At 37.7% G+C, this 19,146-nt stretch overlaps 2 protein-coding genes across 2 annotated transcripts; both read right to left on the bottom strand.

The window, feature by feature from the left end:
- Positions 1-3,496: 3,496 nt before the first annotated feature.
- Positions 3,497-4,057, bottom strand: LOC139868997 (uncharacterized). The gene has a single exon (XM_071857331.1). It carries the CDS (start codon positions 4,055-4,057, stop codon positions 3,497-3,499), a length of 561 nt encoding a protein of 186 aa, XP_071713432.1.
- A 12,801-nt stretch (positions 4,058-16,858) lies between these two features.
- On the bottom strand, positions 16,859-18,205 carry LOC139868996 (uncharacterized). The gene is made up of 3 exons (XM_071857330.1): positions 18,155-18,205; positions 17,537-17,961; positions 16,859-17,432 (listed from the first exon to the last, which is right to left on the bottom strand). The coding sequence occupies exons 1-3, from the start codon at positions 18,203-18,205 to the stop codon at positions 16,859-16,861; spliced, it is 1,050 nt and encodes a 349-aa protein (XP_071713431.1).
- Between the last annotated feature and the right edge of the window lie 941 nt (positions 18,206-19,146).

Genomic DNA, 19,146 nt, shown 5'->3' with positions numbered 1-19,146 from the left:
TAGAGGTCAAAACCTCGCAACGAAATCAATTAATATGAAACGTTTTTAATCAATAAGAACGGGACATTTCAGTTGTAGTGTAGCATATTATATCGTTCGTGTTATATGCTATTGTTATGCTAGCTTTTGTGGTCGGAGATTAGTAGCGTTATACTTGAGATTGGTATGATAATTGAATTGCTAGCTTGTATGCGGTATTGTGTAAGTGATTGCAAGTAAATGGATTATATATGTATATGTATAATTATTGCACTCACTAAGCGTTAACTTACCCCTCTCGTTGTTTACTTTTTAGATGCAGGTGCGGAGAAAGGGAAGGGTGTTGTTGGGCACTAGATATCCCTTGTTGAATGCTTGTTGAAGCTTTTGGAAGTCGACCTAGTGTTTTGGGTAGTTTAGCCCCAAACCATGCTCGGCTGTAGTTTGGATTAAAACTATCATTTTAATGGGTCGAACTTGTATTACATTTAATTAATGGCCTTCGTGCCTTTTGTAAACATTTAACTTGTTGTAAGTTTAAATGGGTTGTATTGAATGGTTTACATCTTGCGACCACTTGAATGGCGCGTAAATGATTATTTATTTAAAAAAAAAAATTATCCGGTTGAATACGGGTTGAGATGTTTCACTTGTGAGGATAATCCCTAAATTTTTAATGTAGTACACTAGTAGTCCTTATGCTTTTATGATTGTATAATGTGAGGGGTTAACCATTCACTCTAACGGCAATTAGGTTGAGGTGTCAACCATGATAGTTAAACAAAATTGAGGCATCAACTAAGCAAAAAAAAAAAAAAAAATAGGGGTTATGATGCAAATGTGAACAAACCACAGGTACCAACGGCGTAATTTTTTCTAAGTACATTGAATCATATATAATACAAGATGTGCAATAAAATAAATAAATATCAAAAATGAATAATATAAATAAAATAATAATAGTAAAAAATGCTATTTTGAATAAACAAGTCGAGCTCGAGCTCTTGCTTAAATTCAGACGATCCAAGCTCGAGCTTAATATTCTAGGCTCGAACCGGGCCGAACTCGGGCTCGAGCTCAGTGAATTTCAAACGGGCTGAGCTCGAGCCTAGTCGAGATCAAACTTGGCTCGGCTCGTTTACACCCCTAGGCATGTATATACAAAAGGCAAATTTAGCCCAATGGTTTTGGGAGGGATGCTTTTGGGTTGGTTAGGTGTTCGAACCCTTTTTACCTTTTTTTATTATTTTTTGACTTATTGTTTGATATGTAAAGTTTTTATAAACATAAAAAAATATGAACCTCAGTTTTTTCTGAATCTTTTACTGTTTATATGTGTGTATGCGAACCAAACCCAAGACCTAGTCATCTAATACAAAAGGTGAATTAGTTTCCAACTTAAAATCCATTTATAGGCCACTAATTTAATTTCTACTTTTTTTTTTCTTTCTAAAAGCAAATTATATTAAACACGAAACCTATTAAGGGGAGGCAACCCACTACAAAACGACCCGAAAAAGATACCTTTAATTTCTACTTTTAATTCGTTATTCTATTATATATGTATTCATTTCGATATCAAAGTAAATAAGTATAGTACTTTCTTTATCGTATCGATAGCGAAATCGTACTGGTACCAAACCGAATTTACTGGTATTATATTCGGTACTTAGGTAAGGGTAAAAAAAGTAAAGATAACAACCGAATTGATACGGTTCACTACCGGTATGATAACACGGACCCTAATTTATTTATACAATAAATGGTCATACTCAGACTAAATAATTATACACAAAATGAAATGTCTGACAAATAATATCATCGCAGGTGCCGTGCCAACGCCTCACGTGACCAGTTGAAGGTATTGAAGATTTCATGATTTTAAATAAAAACAAATCTGGTATCATTATCATGATTAGTGAATATATAAGAAAACGCACATGAAGCGAATATATGATCTCAAATATCCATTGTTTATTAGATTTTTCGAAATATATTTAATAATAACAAAAGTAAAGGTTACAACGAGCCGAACTTGCGGGCTGTTCTCCCCATGTACTTTGTGTCATGGGATAGGGAGAGATCATGGGTTCGATCATTAGGGATGACATGATTTTCTTTAAACCAATTGAACACCAATAATGGTGGTATATATTGACCCTATAGGGAGGTTTTACCGGATTCGTTCACGGACCCCTACCCGGAACCACTGCCCTAATGGATGTGTTTCCGGGTACCGTCGATCGGGTTCGGGTTTCCGCCCGAACGTGTGTGTTACGTGCAAATAATGAGGGTCGTTGAAAGAAATGATCTACTGATGCCAAAAAAATCGCCGTTCAAAAAAAAAAAAAAAAAAAAAAAAAATTAAAAAGGTTACAACGAGCCCATAACCTAATTACTACACATTTAAATAAAAGAATAATGAGTACGGAGTAATATTTTAGAAAAACAATCAAAATGGTAGCCTCAGAACTACCCTTACAATAATTCGGGCTACACAACAAATCATCTACTTTAAAAACTTGGCACGACAAAATGTCGTTCTACTGAGCGTGTTCGTATGAAACGTACAACAAGTTAGATCGACAAAGTGGGCATGTGAAGTGGTCACGACTTAGCCAATTCTCTATACAACATTTATGGAATACATGACCACATTTGTTGAGTTGGCTTACCGAATCCTCATCTTTGAAATCGACTAGGCAGATAGAACATGCATCGTCGACTACTCTATTAGCGGTCACATTGTCTTCTTTAGTGACCACATCCACAAATTGTAGATGTGAGATATCATAGGACTTTGAAAACATTTTGTAAAAGACAAAATCACCGTGATCATGATCCTGATCACGGTGATGATGATATAGAGGGTAATATAGTGACTTTGTTAAAAATGACCAAATCTTCATTAATGCAATTTTAGATTGAATAAATGGAACCAAAATGTAAGTAATGAAGACAAGAGTGGCTGTCGAAGCTCCATAGCCATCGTATATCAAACAAATCATGTTTTCGTGTAGATGCAGAGAGAAAATTTATGTGCTTTATGTTTATGTAAAGTAAGTTTTTTTTTTTTTTTTTTTTTTTTTTTTTTGTTATTCGGAGAAGATGTCGATGAAATTGAGGTGTAGGGGTGGGGTGACACTTTATATAGCAAGAAATGTAGTATAGTCAACGAATTTTTTATACACATTTTAATCTTGAAGGATTAACTAGCGTTTAATTCAAATTATGCACGTATCACGACCTTGTTAATTAATATATTGGGGTGGCAAATTTTTATTTAAAAAAGAGATCGTAGAAATATATCAATTAAATTCAAATACTAAACAAATGTTAGGTTAATTTTTTTTTTTTAAAGGCACTATTATTAATAACCAAAAGAGATACACGACTGAGGGCATACAAACAAACCGAGCAGTAGCTCCTCAGGAACACGAATTAACTGTTACTCGAAGTTATACTAATCACATAGGGTGCTAAGGTAGTAACCTATTTAGATTAGCACTTTATACATTTACACATTTACAAATTCTTGTGGAGAATGAAGCCATCGATGCCAATCTAAAGTTTTTGCCTTGAATCTTTTCGCAATCCAATCATAACTCGTAACTTGTATTTCGTTTAAGGCGACCGGAATGTTCCAACACTTGTTCTTGAACACCTTTTGATTACGGTTCCTCCAAATAAGATAACCACACACCCATTTAACCGCTTGCCAAATCTTCGCACCCGATTCCGACATTGTAATCGAAGAGTCCTTACCAAATAATTCACTAACACTTAGGTTTGACGAAACATTTAACCCCCACCACTCGAATACTTTACTCCAAATATCAAAAGCTTGCTTACAAAATAGAAGCGTATGATCTACCGTCTCAACATCGTCATCGCAAATGGGGCATCTAATGGAGTGAAGGTCGACACCCCGTTTGTCAAGTTCTGTCAAAATGGCTAATCTTTTCTTCCTAGCTCTCCATACAAATACTTCTACCTTCTTTGGAATAAGATTATTTTTCAAGGTTTCAAGACGGTTGGGACCCGGAACGAGGATCTTTGAGTTTATAGCATCGGACATGTAACGACCCTGATGATGCACCTGTACAGCCACCCTCCACCCCGCCGAAGAATCGGTACCGTTTCGACGGCACCGTTATTCCGAGGATCAACGGAGGTCGAGCATTCACTGATGCACATGGTCAGCGTCGAAGGGTTATCGCCCGTAAGCGGGTCATGCCTTACCCTGTTGATCATTTCGTGTGTAAGCCTTACCGCTATGCAGCATCTACTTCTGGCGCTATGCAGCATCTACTTCTGGCGCTGGACCATCTGCACCACCTGCAACCATGGCAAATGTCATTCCCCCAGCCCCACCGGTTAACCAGAACGTCCAGAACGGTTGCACTTACAAAGAGTTTCAAAGCTGCAATCCCCACAACTTTAGTGGCACTGAGGGGCCAGTTGGTTTAACTAGGTGGTTTGAGAAATTGGAAGCTGTGTTCCGCGTCATTAACTGCTCAGAAGCGAACAAAACCAAGTATGCCTCATGTACGCTTTCAGACGGCGCCCTAACCTGGTGGAACACACTGGCTCAAGCTAAGGGTATTGATGAGGCTTATGCCATTCCGTGGGAAGAATTCAAGGGGGCCATGATCAAAGAGTACTGCCCCAGGACAGAGATACAGAAAATGGAGGCTGAGTTCTCGGAGTTAAAGGTTGTGGGCAACGATCTTGATGGTTACAACCGTAGGTATCTGGAATTAGCACTGATGTGTCCCACGATGGTTACCCCGGAGTTTAAGAGAATGGAGCGATACTTGTGGGGACTTCCCAAGTCCATTCAAGGCAATATCACCTCTTCTAATCCACCCAACGTCCCGGCAGCTATGCGCATGGCGCATACCCTTATGAACCAAATTTTCAGCAAAGAACCGGAAAAGGCTAAATCCGAATCGGGAGCCAGTGGTGAGAAGCGTAAGTGGGACTACAACAACAAGGGGAGAACCTATGATCAAGCCCCTGCTAAGAGGCCTAACGACGGAAGGAACCCCAACCCGAACACTAGCTTGAACCCCAACTACAAGGGTACTCTACCGCAGTGCAAGAGGTGCTACAAGCACCATACCGGTTACTGTAATGTGGTCTGTGAAAAGTGCAAAAGGACCGGGCATATTGGCAAGGACTGCAAGATTCCCATCCCAGCTGTGAGGACCAACCCCAATGGACCAAGAAAGTGTTATGAGTGTGGACAACAGGGCCACTTCAGGAATGAGTGTCCCAACAAGCGAAAGGATGGCGGACCCCCACGTGGAAGAGCTTTCAATGTAAATGCAAGGGATGTCCATGAGAACCCCGACTTGGTTACAGGTATATTCACTATCAACAATCTATTAGCCTCTATCCTATTTGATACTGGTGCCGATAGAAGCTATGTCTGTAGAAACTTTTTCTCTAAGATAGATTGGTCATTAGTACCTTTAGAGGAGAATATGCTAGTTGAGGTAGCCAATGGGAAACTTGAGAAAGTTAACCAAATTGGCCAAGGAGCTATTATTAACATAGCTGGCGTGGATTTCGAAATTGACTTGATACCCATCAAATTGGGAAGCTTTGACGTGATTGTCGGCATGGACTGGTTGACCAAAGTGAGGGCCGACATTATCTGTGGAGATAAAGCTCTTCGTATACCACAAGGAGACGGTGAGCCATTGATTATTTATGGAGAGAGATGTAGTTCGAAGCTGAACCTCATTAGTTGTATGAAAGCGCAGAAGATCATGAAGAAAGGATGACTTGCTATTTTAGCACACGTGAAGGCTTTAGAAACAGAGGAGAAGAGTGTGAATGACGTGCGAATCGTGAATGAATTCCCTGACGTCTTTCCGGAAGAGTTGCCTGGATTACCGCCACCAAGAGCAGTGAAGTTCCAGATCGATCTAGTGCCGGGAGCTGCACCCGTACCTCGCGCACCTTATCGACTAGCACCTTCCGAACTGCAAGAGTTGCAGAGTCAACTTCAGGAATTGCTCGATCGAGGGTTTATCCAACCAAGCTCGTCGCCTTGGGGCGCATCTGTTTTATTCATGAAGAAGAAGGACAGATCCTTCCGCATGTGTATCGACTACCGCGAACTCAACAAATTGATGATCAAGAATCGATATCCTCTTCCCCGAATTGATGATCTTTTTGATCAGCTACAAGGATCGAGCGTGTACTCTAAGATCGATTTGCGATCCGGTTATCACCAGTTGAGAGTGAAAGAGAGTGATGTGATGAAGACTGCGTTTAGAACCCGCTATGGTCATTACGAGTTTCTCGTGATGCCGTTCAGATTAACCAACGTACCAGCCGTGTTCATGGACCTCATGAATCGTGTCTGCAAGCCTTATCTAGATAAATTCGTTATCGTCTTCATAGATGATATCCTCATCTACTCCAAGAGCGAAGAAGGACATGAGCAACATCTTCGGTTAGTGCTTGAACTCTTGAGACGAGAGCAGCTTTATGCCAAATTCTCCAAGTGTGAATTTTGGCTGAAGGAAGTCCAATTTCTGGGTCATATTGTGAGTGATCAAGGTATCAAAGTTGACCCCGCCAAGATTGAAGCTATCAGCAAGTGGAAGACACCCACTACTCCAACTCACATCCGCCAATTTCTAGGTCTTGCCGGTTACTACAGAAGGTTTATTGAAGGTTTTTCGTTGATTTCGCGTCCTTTGACAGCATTGACTCACAAAGGAAAGAAGTTCGTTTGGGAAACCGAACAAGAATCAGTATTTCAAACCCTGAAGTAGAAGTTAACCACCGCACCTATCTTATCTCTTCCCGAAGGTAGTGACGACTTCGTTGTGTACTGCGATGCTTCGAAGAATGGTTTTGGTTGTGTATTGATGCAAAGAACGAAGGTCATTGCTTATGCATCTCGTTAGCTGAAGATTCATGAGCGAAACTACACTACTCACGATCTCGAACTTGGAGTCGTTGTCTTCGCATTGAAGCTGTGGAGACACTATCTCTATGGAACAAAGAGTATCATATTCACCGATCACAAAAGCCTCCAGCACATCTTTGATCAGAAGCAGCTGAACATGAGACAACGACGATGGATTGAGACGCTGAACAACTATAATTGTGAACTTCGTTACCATCCTGGTAAGGCCATTGTTGTAGCCGACGCTCTGAGTCGAAAGGAGAGAATGATACCACTTCGTGTTCGGGCTCTAAACATCACCATCCATTCGAACCTCCATAGCCAGATCCGAGTAGCCCAAGAAGAGGCTCTCAAGGAGGAGAACATATCTCGTGAATACCTGAACATCCTGGTCTCTAAATTCGAGGTTAAGGAGTCTGGACTCCGATGTTATGCCGGAAGAATTTGGGTACCTCGTTATGGAGATTTACGAAGCCTTTTACTTGATGAAGCCCACAAGTCGAGATATTCGATTCATCCAGGAGCCGGAAAAATGTACCACGATCTTAAGGAACAGTATTGGTGGCCAAATCTTAAGAAGGATGTTGCAACTTATGTTGGGAGGTGTTTGACTTGCTCGAAGGTTAAGGCTGAACATCAGAGGCCATCAGGATTACTCCAACAACCAGAAATCCCACAATGGAAATGGGAAGCAATTACAATGGATTTTATCACGAAGCTACCAAAAACGGTGGGCGGATACGATACAATCTGGGTTATCATTGACCGTCTTACCAAATCTGCTCATTTCCTAGCAATGAAGGAAACAGATACAATGGAGAGACTTGCTCAACTGTACATCAAAGAGGTTGTATCTCATCATGGTGTGCCTCTATCAATTATCTCAGATCGCGATCCCCATTTTGCTTCCAGATTCTGGCATTCTTTGCAAGAAGCCTTGGGAACTCGTCTCGACATGAGCACCGCGTATCACCCCCAGACCGATGGTCAGAGCGAATGAACAATTCAGACTTTAGAGGACATGTTACGTGCCTATGTTATTGACTTCGGAAAGTCTTAGGAAAGGCATCTGCCGTTAGCCGAATTCTCTTGCAACAACAGTTATCATTCGAGTATTAAAGCCGCGCCTTTTGAAGCATTGTATGGCCGCAAGTGCCGTTCTCCTATTTGTTGGGCCGAGTTAGGCGAAGTGCAAATCACCGGACCCGAGATAGTCCATGAAACGACGGAGAAGATTTCTCAGATTCAGGCAAGACTTAAGACGGCCCGCGATCGCCAAAAGAGTTATGCTGATCTTAAACGAAAAGACTTCAAATTCAACGTGGGTGACCGAGTAATGTTGAAGGTCACACCCTGGAAGGGTGTAATTCATTTTGGAAAGCACAGAAAGTTAAACTCGCGATATATTGGTCCTTTTGAAATTTTGGAACGTGTTGGACCCGTTGCTTATCGTCTGGATCTTCCGACTCAGTTGAGTGCTGTTCATCCTACCTTCCATGTATCAAATTTGAAGAAGTGCCTTGCTCCACCGGAACTTATCATACCATTGGAAGAACTTACGATTGATGACAAACTCCACTTCGTGGAAGAGCCTATCGAAATTATGGACTGTGAGGTCAAAACCTTGAAACGCAATAAGATTCCAATTGTCCGAGTTCGATGAAATGCCAAGCGTGGACCTGAGTTTACCTGGGAGCGAGAGGATCAAATGAAGCAGAAGTATCCTCACCTTTTTCTGACTCCATCACCATCAGCTTAAATTTCGAGACGAAATTTCCAATAACAGGTGGGTAATGTAACGACCCGACTTTTTCGACTTGCTTTTGTGCTTTGTATTTTAGCGAAACTGCGTATTTGTGCGTACTGTGTTACTTTATACTCTGGAAACTTGATATACGTGGTTTACTTCTATTTATATGTTAAAACGTGCCTTAGAGTACGTAGGATACTTAACTTGTTTAACGGAAGCCTTTATAACCGTTAGTGTTACTTAACGTTTCGAATAAACCGCGAACTGCGCGCACGTTTGACTTTTGTCGTAATCGGAATATTATGACTGCGAAATATTAATTATTATTTTATAATAATAATTACTTGAGCTTTTGGATGCTTAATTTTAATTAATTATTTACTAGATCACAATAGTTAGTCCTGTTGGACTTTCTACCTTATTGGACCTTAGCCCACCCTACACTAGCTAGTGACCCAATTAATTAGCCCAAGTATTATTTACTAGTGACCCATAATCAATAAAATAAATGCCCATTTAATTAGATGAGTCATACTAGCATTTGGATAAGGATTATCCATAATGTTACATGGGATCCTAGCATAAGTACATACTTTAGACAACCATTAACCAAAAAGTAAAATAGTATCTCCCCCCTCCCCCTTTGAAAATCACGGCCCTAGGGGCCTCCACCTCATCAATCCATGTCAAAATTTGCCTATAAATACTAGCCATATTCCTCTCATTTTACACTTGCTTCCATTTGTATTTCACACACACTTATTCACCTATCTTCTTTCTAGTCTTTCTCACTCTAGAAACTTGTAAGTATTTAATTTTTCTTCTTCCTTTCTAATTCGTGAACATCATCATCATGGAAGATCAAGCTCTTTAGCCTTGATCTTGATTATATCTTGTTGATTCAAGTATGAATCCTTCAAGAACATGAAAGATTCAAGCTTTCTAGCTTTGAATCTTCACCAACTTTGTAGATCTATATTTTTCTTACTTTAATCTTGTTATTTTGTTATAAAGATTCAAACTTATGTTTGTAATCTTCATGTATCTTAAAGATCCAAGCTTTATGCTTCAAGATCTTCAAGAACAACCAAGATGCAAGCTTTCTAGCTTAAATCTTCATATATTGTTGTTGGATCTAAGTTTTCTAGCTTATGATCTTGTTGTTTTGTTATAAAGATCAAAACTTGTGTTTATGGTCTTCATGAAACTTAAAGATCCAAGCTTTATGCTTCAAGATCTTCAAGAACAATAAAGGTTCAAGCTTTCTAGCTTTGCAACCTTGTAACTTGTGTGAATAGGATCCAAGCTCTCTAGCTTAGGGTTCCATCACCTCATTTGACTTATATTGTGCTCATACTTGTTTGATTGATGTAAAGTTTGTAACTTTGTTTGTAAATAGGACTTGTATTTGTGTTAAGACTAAGGATATGATGTAACCTTGGTTCATCACCCATCTAAGACTCTTAAATGAGTTGTGTTACCACTTGGTCTTAACATATTTTGTATTGATGGTAGAATCTTGGTCAAAAGTGATGCTAAACCATCAACGAGTTGTACACTTGAAGCTACAAGCATCAAGGATGAGAACCGTGATGAGCATCAAGCACCAAAAACCCCACCGGAGCACTTGTCCACTGATTTTCGTATCTGATAAACCACCTGGTGTAACGACCCGGAAATTTCCGACCAAATTTAAACCTTAATATTTATATGTTTCCGACACGATAAGCAAAATCTGTATTATTGAGTCTCGAAAATCTTGAAATCTATATTCATGAAATCCGTTACCCTTTGACCATGCCTGGTGATTCACGAACAATTACGTGTATTAGATATGAATGTATTTTGTTTAGATATAAATTTATCATAGATATCAACGAGACTTCGATTTACAAAAGTAAAAGATAAAAACACTCAAAGGATTAAATTACATTATGAGTGAATTAGTTTTTTTTCATTAATTAAAGTCTATGTTTTGATAAAGGTATGAGTCACGTAACGTAAAATGCAAGTTTTCTTAAGATACGAAACTTCGTTTGAAAAACCGGAAGCGGGACAGGAGTCAAGTGACAACGTACGAGTTATTTTTTTTATAAAAAAAAAATTATATTTTATCAAGCTCGTAAATATAATATATTAAATAAATGATTACCTAAATTAAATATATAATAATTGGGTGTCGGCAGCTTAAATGTATATAAGATAGTTATGTATGTCGTTTAACTTTTGACTAGAAAATAATTTTATTTGGTAGAGTATAACAAACACATATGACTTGTGTAGTTAACAGAATAATTATTATTATTATGATTATAATGATTATTATTACAAGAAGGATTACAATTATAATTTAGTTATAATACAAATATTATTATTAGTTATTATATTATCATCATTAACATTATTATTATTATTATTAATAGTATTATTATTAGTAAGAATATTATTTTTATACTTGTATTATTATTAGTTAACATGGTAAGGGTATTATCATGATATTTGAATAAATATAATCTATAAATAAATATAATTATAATTATCTAAATTAAAGAGAAATACAAATAAAAAGAAATGAAATCCAGTTATATATATATATATATATGTTCAGATATATACGTGGTATATTCTGTTTTTTTTTTAAAATGTTATAGGATACCAGATTTATAAATAGGCGAATACTGATATTTTATATAACAATCAGATTTTTTTTTTTTCTTTCAACATCCTGTTCTGCTCGTGATTCTTTGTCAGCTCAACTATCGCTATAAAACAAATTAAATCCTTCATCCTTGATTTCAATAACTTCGATGGTATCTGCTACTATCTGTTTTATAAAAAAAAAAAACTTTAAACAGCTTCCTCTTCTTGTCCACGACTGGAAATATCAAGACACTCGAATTCTTAACAAATTTCAAAATTCATAAATACAGGGTTGTTAGGAATTGGTCATTGGAAATATCTGTAAAATTTCAACTTCCATATCCTATTATTGAAGTCGAATTTCTAAGTCAAAGATTTTGAATAAAAAGTCAACCTGTGTTCTTTGATCAAATTAAAGTTTTTAGGATTGTTTCTGTTAAAATCAGTGATGGAGAAAGATTTAAATGATCGTTTGGAACATAACTCGTTTTATAATCACTGGCTGAAACATCCTAAATTTCGAAATCAATAAATGGGTTTATGTATGTTCTTCGTAACCTGCTACAGAGAATTTTCTTGTTGCTTTACTCTGTTAACTCAAATTAAACACACAACCAGGGTCGTTTCTGTTAAGCTATGAGTTAAAAAAAAAAGGTTCGTGATGGGTTGATTAAGAACCAGTCGATGGATTTTGTGTATTGAGGAAGATGAAGACACAATAATACTGGTTAATTATAATTATGGGGTAATACTAATCAGGAAACGGGCAACAGCCCAGATGGTTAGGGAGTTAGCGTGTGTACGAGTGGTCGTGGGTTCGAGTCCCGGCTCCGAAGATTAATTTCTTTTTAAGATTTATAAGGTAATTCCTTATTTTAAAAACCAATATTTATATTATTATTATTATTATAAATCATTATTATAATTATTATTATTATTATTATCATTATTATTATTATTGATATTGATAATATAAATTATGGTTATCATTGCAAGGGTTATAGTTATAGTTATAATTACTATTTTTATTATTATTATTATTATTATTATTATTATTATTATTATTATTATTATTATTATTATTATTATTATGTATTATTATCAAAATTATTATTTTCAACATCATTATTATTTAAAACTATTATTATTAAAAGTACCATTCCTATTAAAATTATTATTTTGATATCATTAAAAATTATTATTTTCTTTATTAAAATTATAATTATTAAAAAGTAACATTTTTATAATTATTACTATTATTAATAACATTATTAGAATTATTATCCTTAACTTAGTATTATCACAATTATAAATTATTGCAAACCTAAGATATTTATATAACAATATAATTATGTATACTAATATTACATAATATTATGTTTTGACTAATATAATTTTATTTATAATAATGTAACGTTAACTAAACCCTATATTAAATAAGCATTATGATATATTATAAGTATTAACAAAATTATATATGAATATAAATCTAAATACATAACTATATATATATAAAGTGGTTCGATTACCAGTATATATGTTAACATACATATAAATGATATAGGTTCGTGAATCCGAGGTCAACCTTACATTTGATCAATGATGTTATATGTATTTTTACTACAAAATACATTAGGTGAGTATATAGTCCCTTTTAAACTCTAAATATTTCTGGGATGAGAATACATGTATTTTATGTTTTACGTTATGGACACAAGTAACTGAAAAATATATTCTACGTTGAGTTGTACCACTGGCATACTTCCCTGTAGCTTGGTAACTATTATTTACAGTGGTATTGTAAACGCGAATCCTGTTGATAGATCTATCGGGCCTGACAACCCCAACCGGACTGGACGACCAGTATTCAACGGTTGCACAGTACTTCGTTTCGTGACTACACTTGGTACGGTGTGGTATGATTTTATATTAAAGGGAATATGCGACGTGATTAAATGTTAAGTATGGTTACCAAGTGCTCAACCACTTAGAATATTTTTTTATTTAAATGTTTACATATGAAATCTTGTGGTCCATTGTTATAACGCTGCTAGCATCAAACCTATATATCTCACCAACTTTATGTTGACTTTTCAAAGCATGTTATTCTCAGGTACGAATTAAGTCTTCCGCTGTGCATTTGCTCATGTTAAGGACATATCTTGGAATCGATCATTGCAATGGAACTAAATGTTGATGACTTCGTCCAGGAGGATTAGGACGGGTTGTTACACCTGGGGTACTGGAAAGTTGATTTTCAGTTAGTTTGGTTCGATTAGATGGTTTTCCGTTTAGGCCTCGTCTTAATCCGAGTTACGGTTTAGGATTTATGGCCCTCCGAGAGTCACTATACCCTATTAACGTTGTGCTGAAATTTCTAACATACTCACACTTAAACCGTCGCCACGGTCAAACGAAGACGAGTTAGGTTCTGAAAATTGGTCAATTGTTAGGGGACTCATATACGGAGCCATAGCCACTGACTATGCATCTTTTCGATTTACGTAGAGGTCGTAGCAGCTGACCGAAGTCAGCCTATTGTTTCGATCTCTATTCTTGTCGAACTTACTTAGCTTTTATGATGATGAATGATGATGATGATGACACTTAAACTCATTTTATGCACTATTAGAATTTATAAAGACAACCTACTAACCTATTAACCCTTGATTTAGGTTGACGACCTTTCAGACCGACTTACTACTTGCGTACTTTCATTACCGACTTTACCGCTTTTATCACTGTGAGTTATAGCATCCCTTTTTACTTTAACTATTTTGTGACTGAGAATACATGCGCTTTTTACGTTTTACATACTAGGCATGAGTACTTAAACTTCATATGTGTGTGGGTTATACAACGACATAAACATTCCCCTTAGCACGGTAACGTTTAGTCATTGGTTTTTGAACCGGTGAATGCGAATCTTAGATATGGATCCATAGGGTTTGACATCCCCACTCGGGCTAGTCGCGCTAGCATTTAACGGGTATTTAATACTTCGTGAACATACGCACTCACCAAGTGTACTTTCAGGGGGTTATAAACGTTAAGTCTAGTTACCGGGTGCCCACGGTTATATATATACTTTTCATACTGTTTTGTTACACTGAAATCTTGTGGCCTACCTTACGTTACTGTCACAACTTAAACTATAGCTCACCAACATTCATGTTGACCTTTTAAGCGTGTATTTCTCAGGTGCCTAGAGGTTTCTTGCTTCCACTGTTAGATTTGCTGTCTTGCTGTTAAGGACCTGCTGTATTAGTTATCCGCTGCATTACTAGAGATGTCTCATTCATGGAACTTTTCTTTTGCATTCGTAGTTTATGTTAATTTCAAACAATGGCTTTGTAACGACCTTAGGGTCAAATACTTATGTTTATGCTCCTATTCGTAGGATGCACGTTATCTTTTGTAAAACACTATGTTTTTATGAATGCAAGCTGGTTTTCAAACAGCATGTAGTATTCAACCGTGTAAAGATCCTGTTGTTGGCGAATCGTACACGATGGTTTTGTACAGGGCGTCACATGACATGACTTTAGTTTCATACACGCCTTTGCCACTTAAAGACCATCGCCACGAGTCACAACAATCTGGGGAAAGCTGAATCAACCTGATTAATTAGCACAGTTCCACGAGTTCGTCAAATGATCTGCTCGTTGGTGATCTCGACCAGCCCCACGATCCTGCACAAACAGCCCCATTCCATCCCACCCTTTCACTGACCGATACTTGTGGATTGGTCTCTAAATGGAATAGCCTGGATAATTGGTTTTTCAAGCATCCACCAGGTAACCAACTATCGAACCAGAAGGATGTTTCTGTCCCGGATCCAAGCGAACGGCAGAAGGAACTTATGAAAGAAATGTCAAGCTCTTCGATACTGTTTCCTGTTTTAATAACATTTACAACTATTGTTAGAGGACCCATGAGAAACCCCACCCGAAATAAGACCACCCGAAGCCCCATAGATACTTTGAATCACCCTTACCCACAAGGAAGTGGTTTCGGTTTTGAACCTCCACCACCACTTGCCGATAAGAGCCAAATTTTTACTTTTAAGTGAACCGAGATTTAGTCCACCCTCCTCGAAAGGAAGAAGGACTTCATCCCATTTAACCCAAGAAAGTTTTCTATCGTTTCCCGATCCACCCCAAAAGAAAGATCGCCGCACACACTCAAGTTTTTTTATCACACATTGCGGGGCACGAAAGAGCGAGAAAAAGTACAACGGTAAACCATTAAGCACCGATTTCACGAGAGTCAACCGTCCACCAAATGACATCGAACGCGCCCTCCAATCCGCGAGTCTTTTTTTGAATTTGTCTATTACCGGTTTCCAACTCACCATTTTATTTATATTCGCACCAATTGGTAACCCAAGGTAAGTACACGGAAAGGAACCAATATTACACCCGAACACGCTTGCCATGGCTTCAACTTCACTTGCATCAACATTAACCCCGAAGATGTTGCTTTTTACGTAGTTTACTTTTAAACCCGAAGACAATTCAAAACACTTAAGCAATTTCATGAGATTATCAAAGTTACTCCCACTCCAAGAGCCGAAAAAAATAGTATCATCCGCGTATTGAAGATGCGAGATCTGGATTTTATCGTGTCCGATCTCGACACCCTTGAAGAGATTCCTCCTTAACGCTGATTTGGTCAATAATTTCAACCCCTCCGTCGCAAGAATGAAAAGAAATTGTGACAGGGGATCACCTTGTCTCACTCCTCTTTCAAGTTTGAACTCGCTCATAGGTGACCCATTAACCAATACGGAAATAGAAGCCGACTTTAAACAAGATAAGATCCAATTCCTCCACTTCAACCTGAACCCCATAATCTCCATAATTTCCAAAAGATAGTCCCAACTCAAACAATCGAAGGCCTTTTCGAAATCCACTTTGAACACAAAACTTTTCAAATTTTTAACTTTGAGGAAATCAAGGGTCTCGTTTGCGATTAATGCACCATCCATAATGTTTCTACCCTTGATAAATGCGCTCTGTTCAAACTCGACTAATGTTGGAATTACTTTTCTTAGGCAGTTTGAAAGAAGCTTCGCCACAATTTTATAATAACTTCCAATTAAGCTAATTGGGCGGAAGTCATTTAGGCACATAAGGTCCGATTTTTTTGGGACAAGTGTGATAAATGATGCGTTGCAACCGGACGAAATCTTACAAGTCTCCCAAAATGAGTGAATTGCAGTCACTAGATCAGGTTTAATGATGTTCCAATTTTTTTTTATAAAATCTAAGGTTAAACCCGTCAGGTTCGGGTGCTTTATTACTCCCGCAATCTTTAATCGCACTCCATATTTCCGATTCAGAAAAGGGAATTTCCAGCTCATCCTTTTACGAGGCAGTCAGTCTGAATTCAGCATGTTCAGGAGCAGATGTCCACCCTACCATTGACAGTCTGTTACCACCACACTTACTAAACTGATTTTTATAATGCTCGAAAATAGTCCGTTTAATTTCACATGCATTTTCAGACCACAACCCGTTTATGCTTAAGCCTCGTATGTTACTTTTATTGTATCTTCAACGAATTGAAGCATGGAAAAACTTTGAGTTTTCATCTCCTTCTAATATCCAACGAAAACGAGCTTTTTGTTTTAACATATTTGCTTTGATTTTTTCTTTCTCAAACCATCGTTTCCTACACTCAAGCCATTTCACTCTATCAGAATCTTTAAGTGGCCCTGACTCAGCCTTAGTCTCCCACTCCGTTGCCTCTTTCTTTAGCTCACATATTTCCTTATCAAGACCACCAAAAGTAACTGAACTCCAAGCTTTGAGTGCGAATTTGACATTTTTCAATCTGTCTCTAAAGTTGCAGTCGAGCCTAGTACCCCTGATTGGTATGGACCAAGAATCCTCAATAATACGCTCCACCCCCTCATCGTTCAACCATTCGTCAAACACTTTGAAAGGCTTAGGACTAAAGTCTATGACTTTATCACGGAGAATAAGTGGGTAATGATCCGAAAGAAACCTCTCCAAAGCTACAATGGAGAGATCCTCCCAAAGATGAATAAAATTATCCGACACAAGAAACCGGACGAGTTTGCTAAACTTAGTATCATCATCACTAATGCGGGTAAATTTCTTCCCACTGATCAGAATTTCAATCAAGTTACTTTTCGCAATAAAATTATTAAATCTGTTTGCCCTATATTGATGAAACACGCAATTTAACCTATCCTCATTTTCACGCACTTCATTAAAATCTCCGCAAAACACCAAGCACCATCGTTATCACCCATTAGACTTTCTAAAGACTCCAAAAATTTAACCTTATCCGCATCACTACGAGGTCCATACACATTGAACACCGTTGACTCTTTACCTGTGGCTTTCCACCGCCCTTTAATAGCAAGGAAATAATCACCCCCGGTCGCACACTGAACTTCGAATGAAGATGAATCCCAAACTAACAGCATACCCCCTGAGCTACCTATAGCCTCCTTTTGTATATACCCAAACTCACAGTCCCCCCATAAGGCTTGTACCCACCAGTCATTAAGGGTTTTGCACTTTGTCTCTTGGAAAGCAGCAATATTAGGCCTTTCTTTCAAGCAAATAGATTTTACCCACCCGAATTTTCCCTCCACCGCGAACCCACGAATATTCAGTGAAAGTATCTTCATAATTAACAAAAACAAAACAAAAATTGAAGACAATAACTTACAGAGGATTGGGGCTTGACCACCTCAATCCGAGTTGCTCCCCAAACTTCTTCAATTCTTCTTCACTTTTCCATTCAAGATTGATTGATCTGGAACTCTTACTCGATTCACGCTTCGAACACCCAGATTTTGATTTTGTACCACAAACTTTACATCTCAAATTAACCGACTTGTCACCGTTAATTCCACCTCTTGCCATGTTTTTGAGTCTTCTAATCCTGGAGGATGCTTTTCAACTACCAATTGCACACCAATAACATTTGTGACAGTAGGATACTTATTTGGATTTCGCACTTAATTTAGAGGAAGAAGGTAAATTGGTTCCCGTACAGTGTGTATTCTCCCTCTTATCTTTAGTCAATTTACTTTTATCCTTAATAACATTTGATGGCCAACCTATATTGTCTTATCTTTTAGATTGGGCTGGCCCATCATGATTTGGAATAGCAGACTGCCCAACCTTAAGGGGGCCATTTCTACCGCATGGCCCATTAACCTCATCAACCTCTGCATTAGCCTTTTTACAACTTGGGCCCATGTACTCGCTCCCAATCGTATCTTCCCCCGAATTATGTGAATTGATATCCTCAAAACCTGCGACGTCATTATTATCTTGGGCCTTTCTACAACCTGCGATGTCATTATTATCTTCTTCCTTGGTCTCTGCAACAAACTCCTCGATTTCTCCAAAAAGTTCTCTTATCCCAAAACAGACTGATTCTTGATCTTCCATTGTTGGATCTCCTTGTCTAAGCGGACTGTTCATCTTCACCGGCACATCGTTACACCTTTCTGGACTTTTTCCTTGTTCACTGGAATAATGACTATCATCATCCATATCTAAAGGACTTTTGTTTACCCCAAAATAGTTGAGATCATCATATGAAGGAATGTAATCATCGCTATCGGATATTTCACCCGAATCAATAAACTCTGAACTATTTACCGAATCATCATTTGACTCTTTGTTGAATTTTTCTTCATAAGGATCTTCCCTCCTGGAAGTAAACGTTGGACAATCCATCTTTTCTTCCTCAACATTGACAAAGTAGTATTTCGATTTGTATTTGATAGTGATAGCATCATGAACATAATTGGGTTCATTAAGTTTAACCAGGACCCTACCATATGTTAACGATT

Source organism: Rutidosis leptorrhynchoides, chromosome 9 (assembly GCF_046630445.1).
Source record: "Rutidosis leptorrhynchoides isolate AG116_Rl617_1_P2 chromosome 9, CSIRO_AGI_Rlap_v1, whole genome shotgun sequence".
Lineage (NCBI taxonomy): Eukaryota > Viridiplantae > Streptophyta > Magnoliopsida > Asterales > Asteraceae > Rutidosis > Rutidosis leptorrhynchoides.
This window is presented reverse-complemented; position numbering and strand designations above follow the sequence as displayed.

Coding starts and splice junctions, on each gene's coding strand:
- LOC139868996 (XM_071857330.1), bottom strand. CDS start 18,205: ATGGCAAGAGGTGGAATTAACGGTGACAAGTCGGTTAATTTGAGATGT. Junction 17,962..18,154: donor CGGTTAATTTGAGATGTAAA/GTTTGTGGTACA, acceptor TTAATTATGAAG/ATACTTTCACTGAATATTCG. Junction 17,433..17,536: donor TTTGCGGAGATTTTAATGAA/GTGCGTGAAAAT, acceptor AATTCTGATCAG/TGGGAAGAAATTTACCCGCA.
- LOC139868997 (XM_071857331.1), bottom strand. CDS start 4,057: ATGTCCGATGCTATAAACTCAAAGATCCTCGTTCCGGGTCCCAACCGT.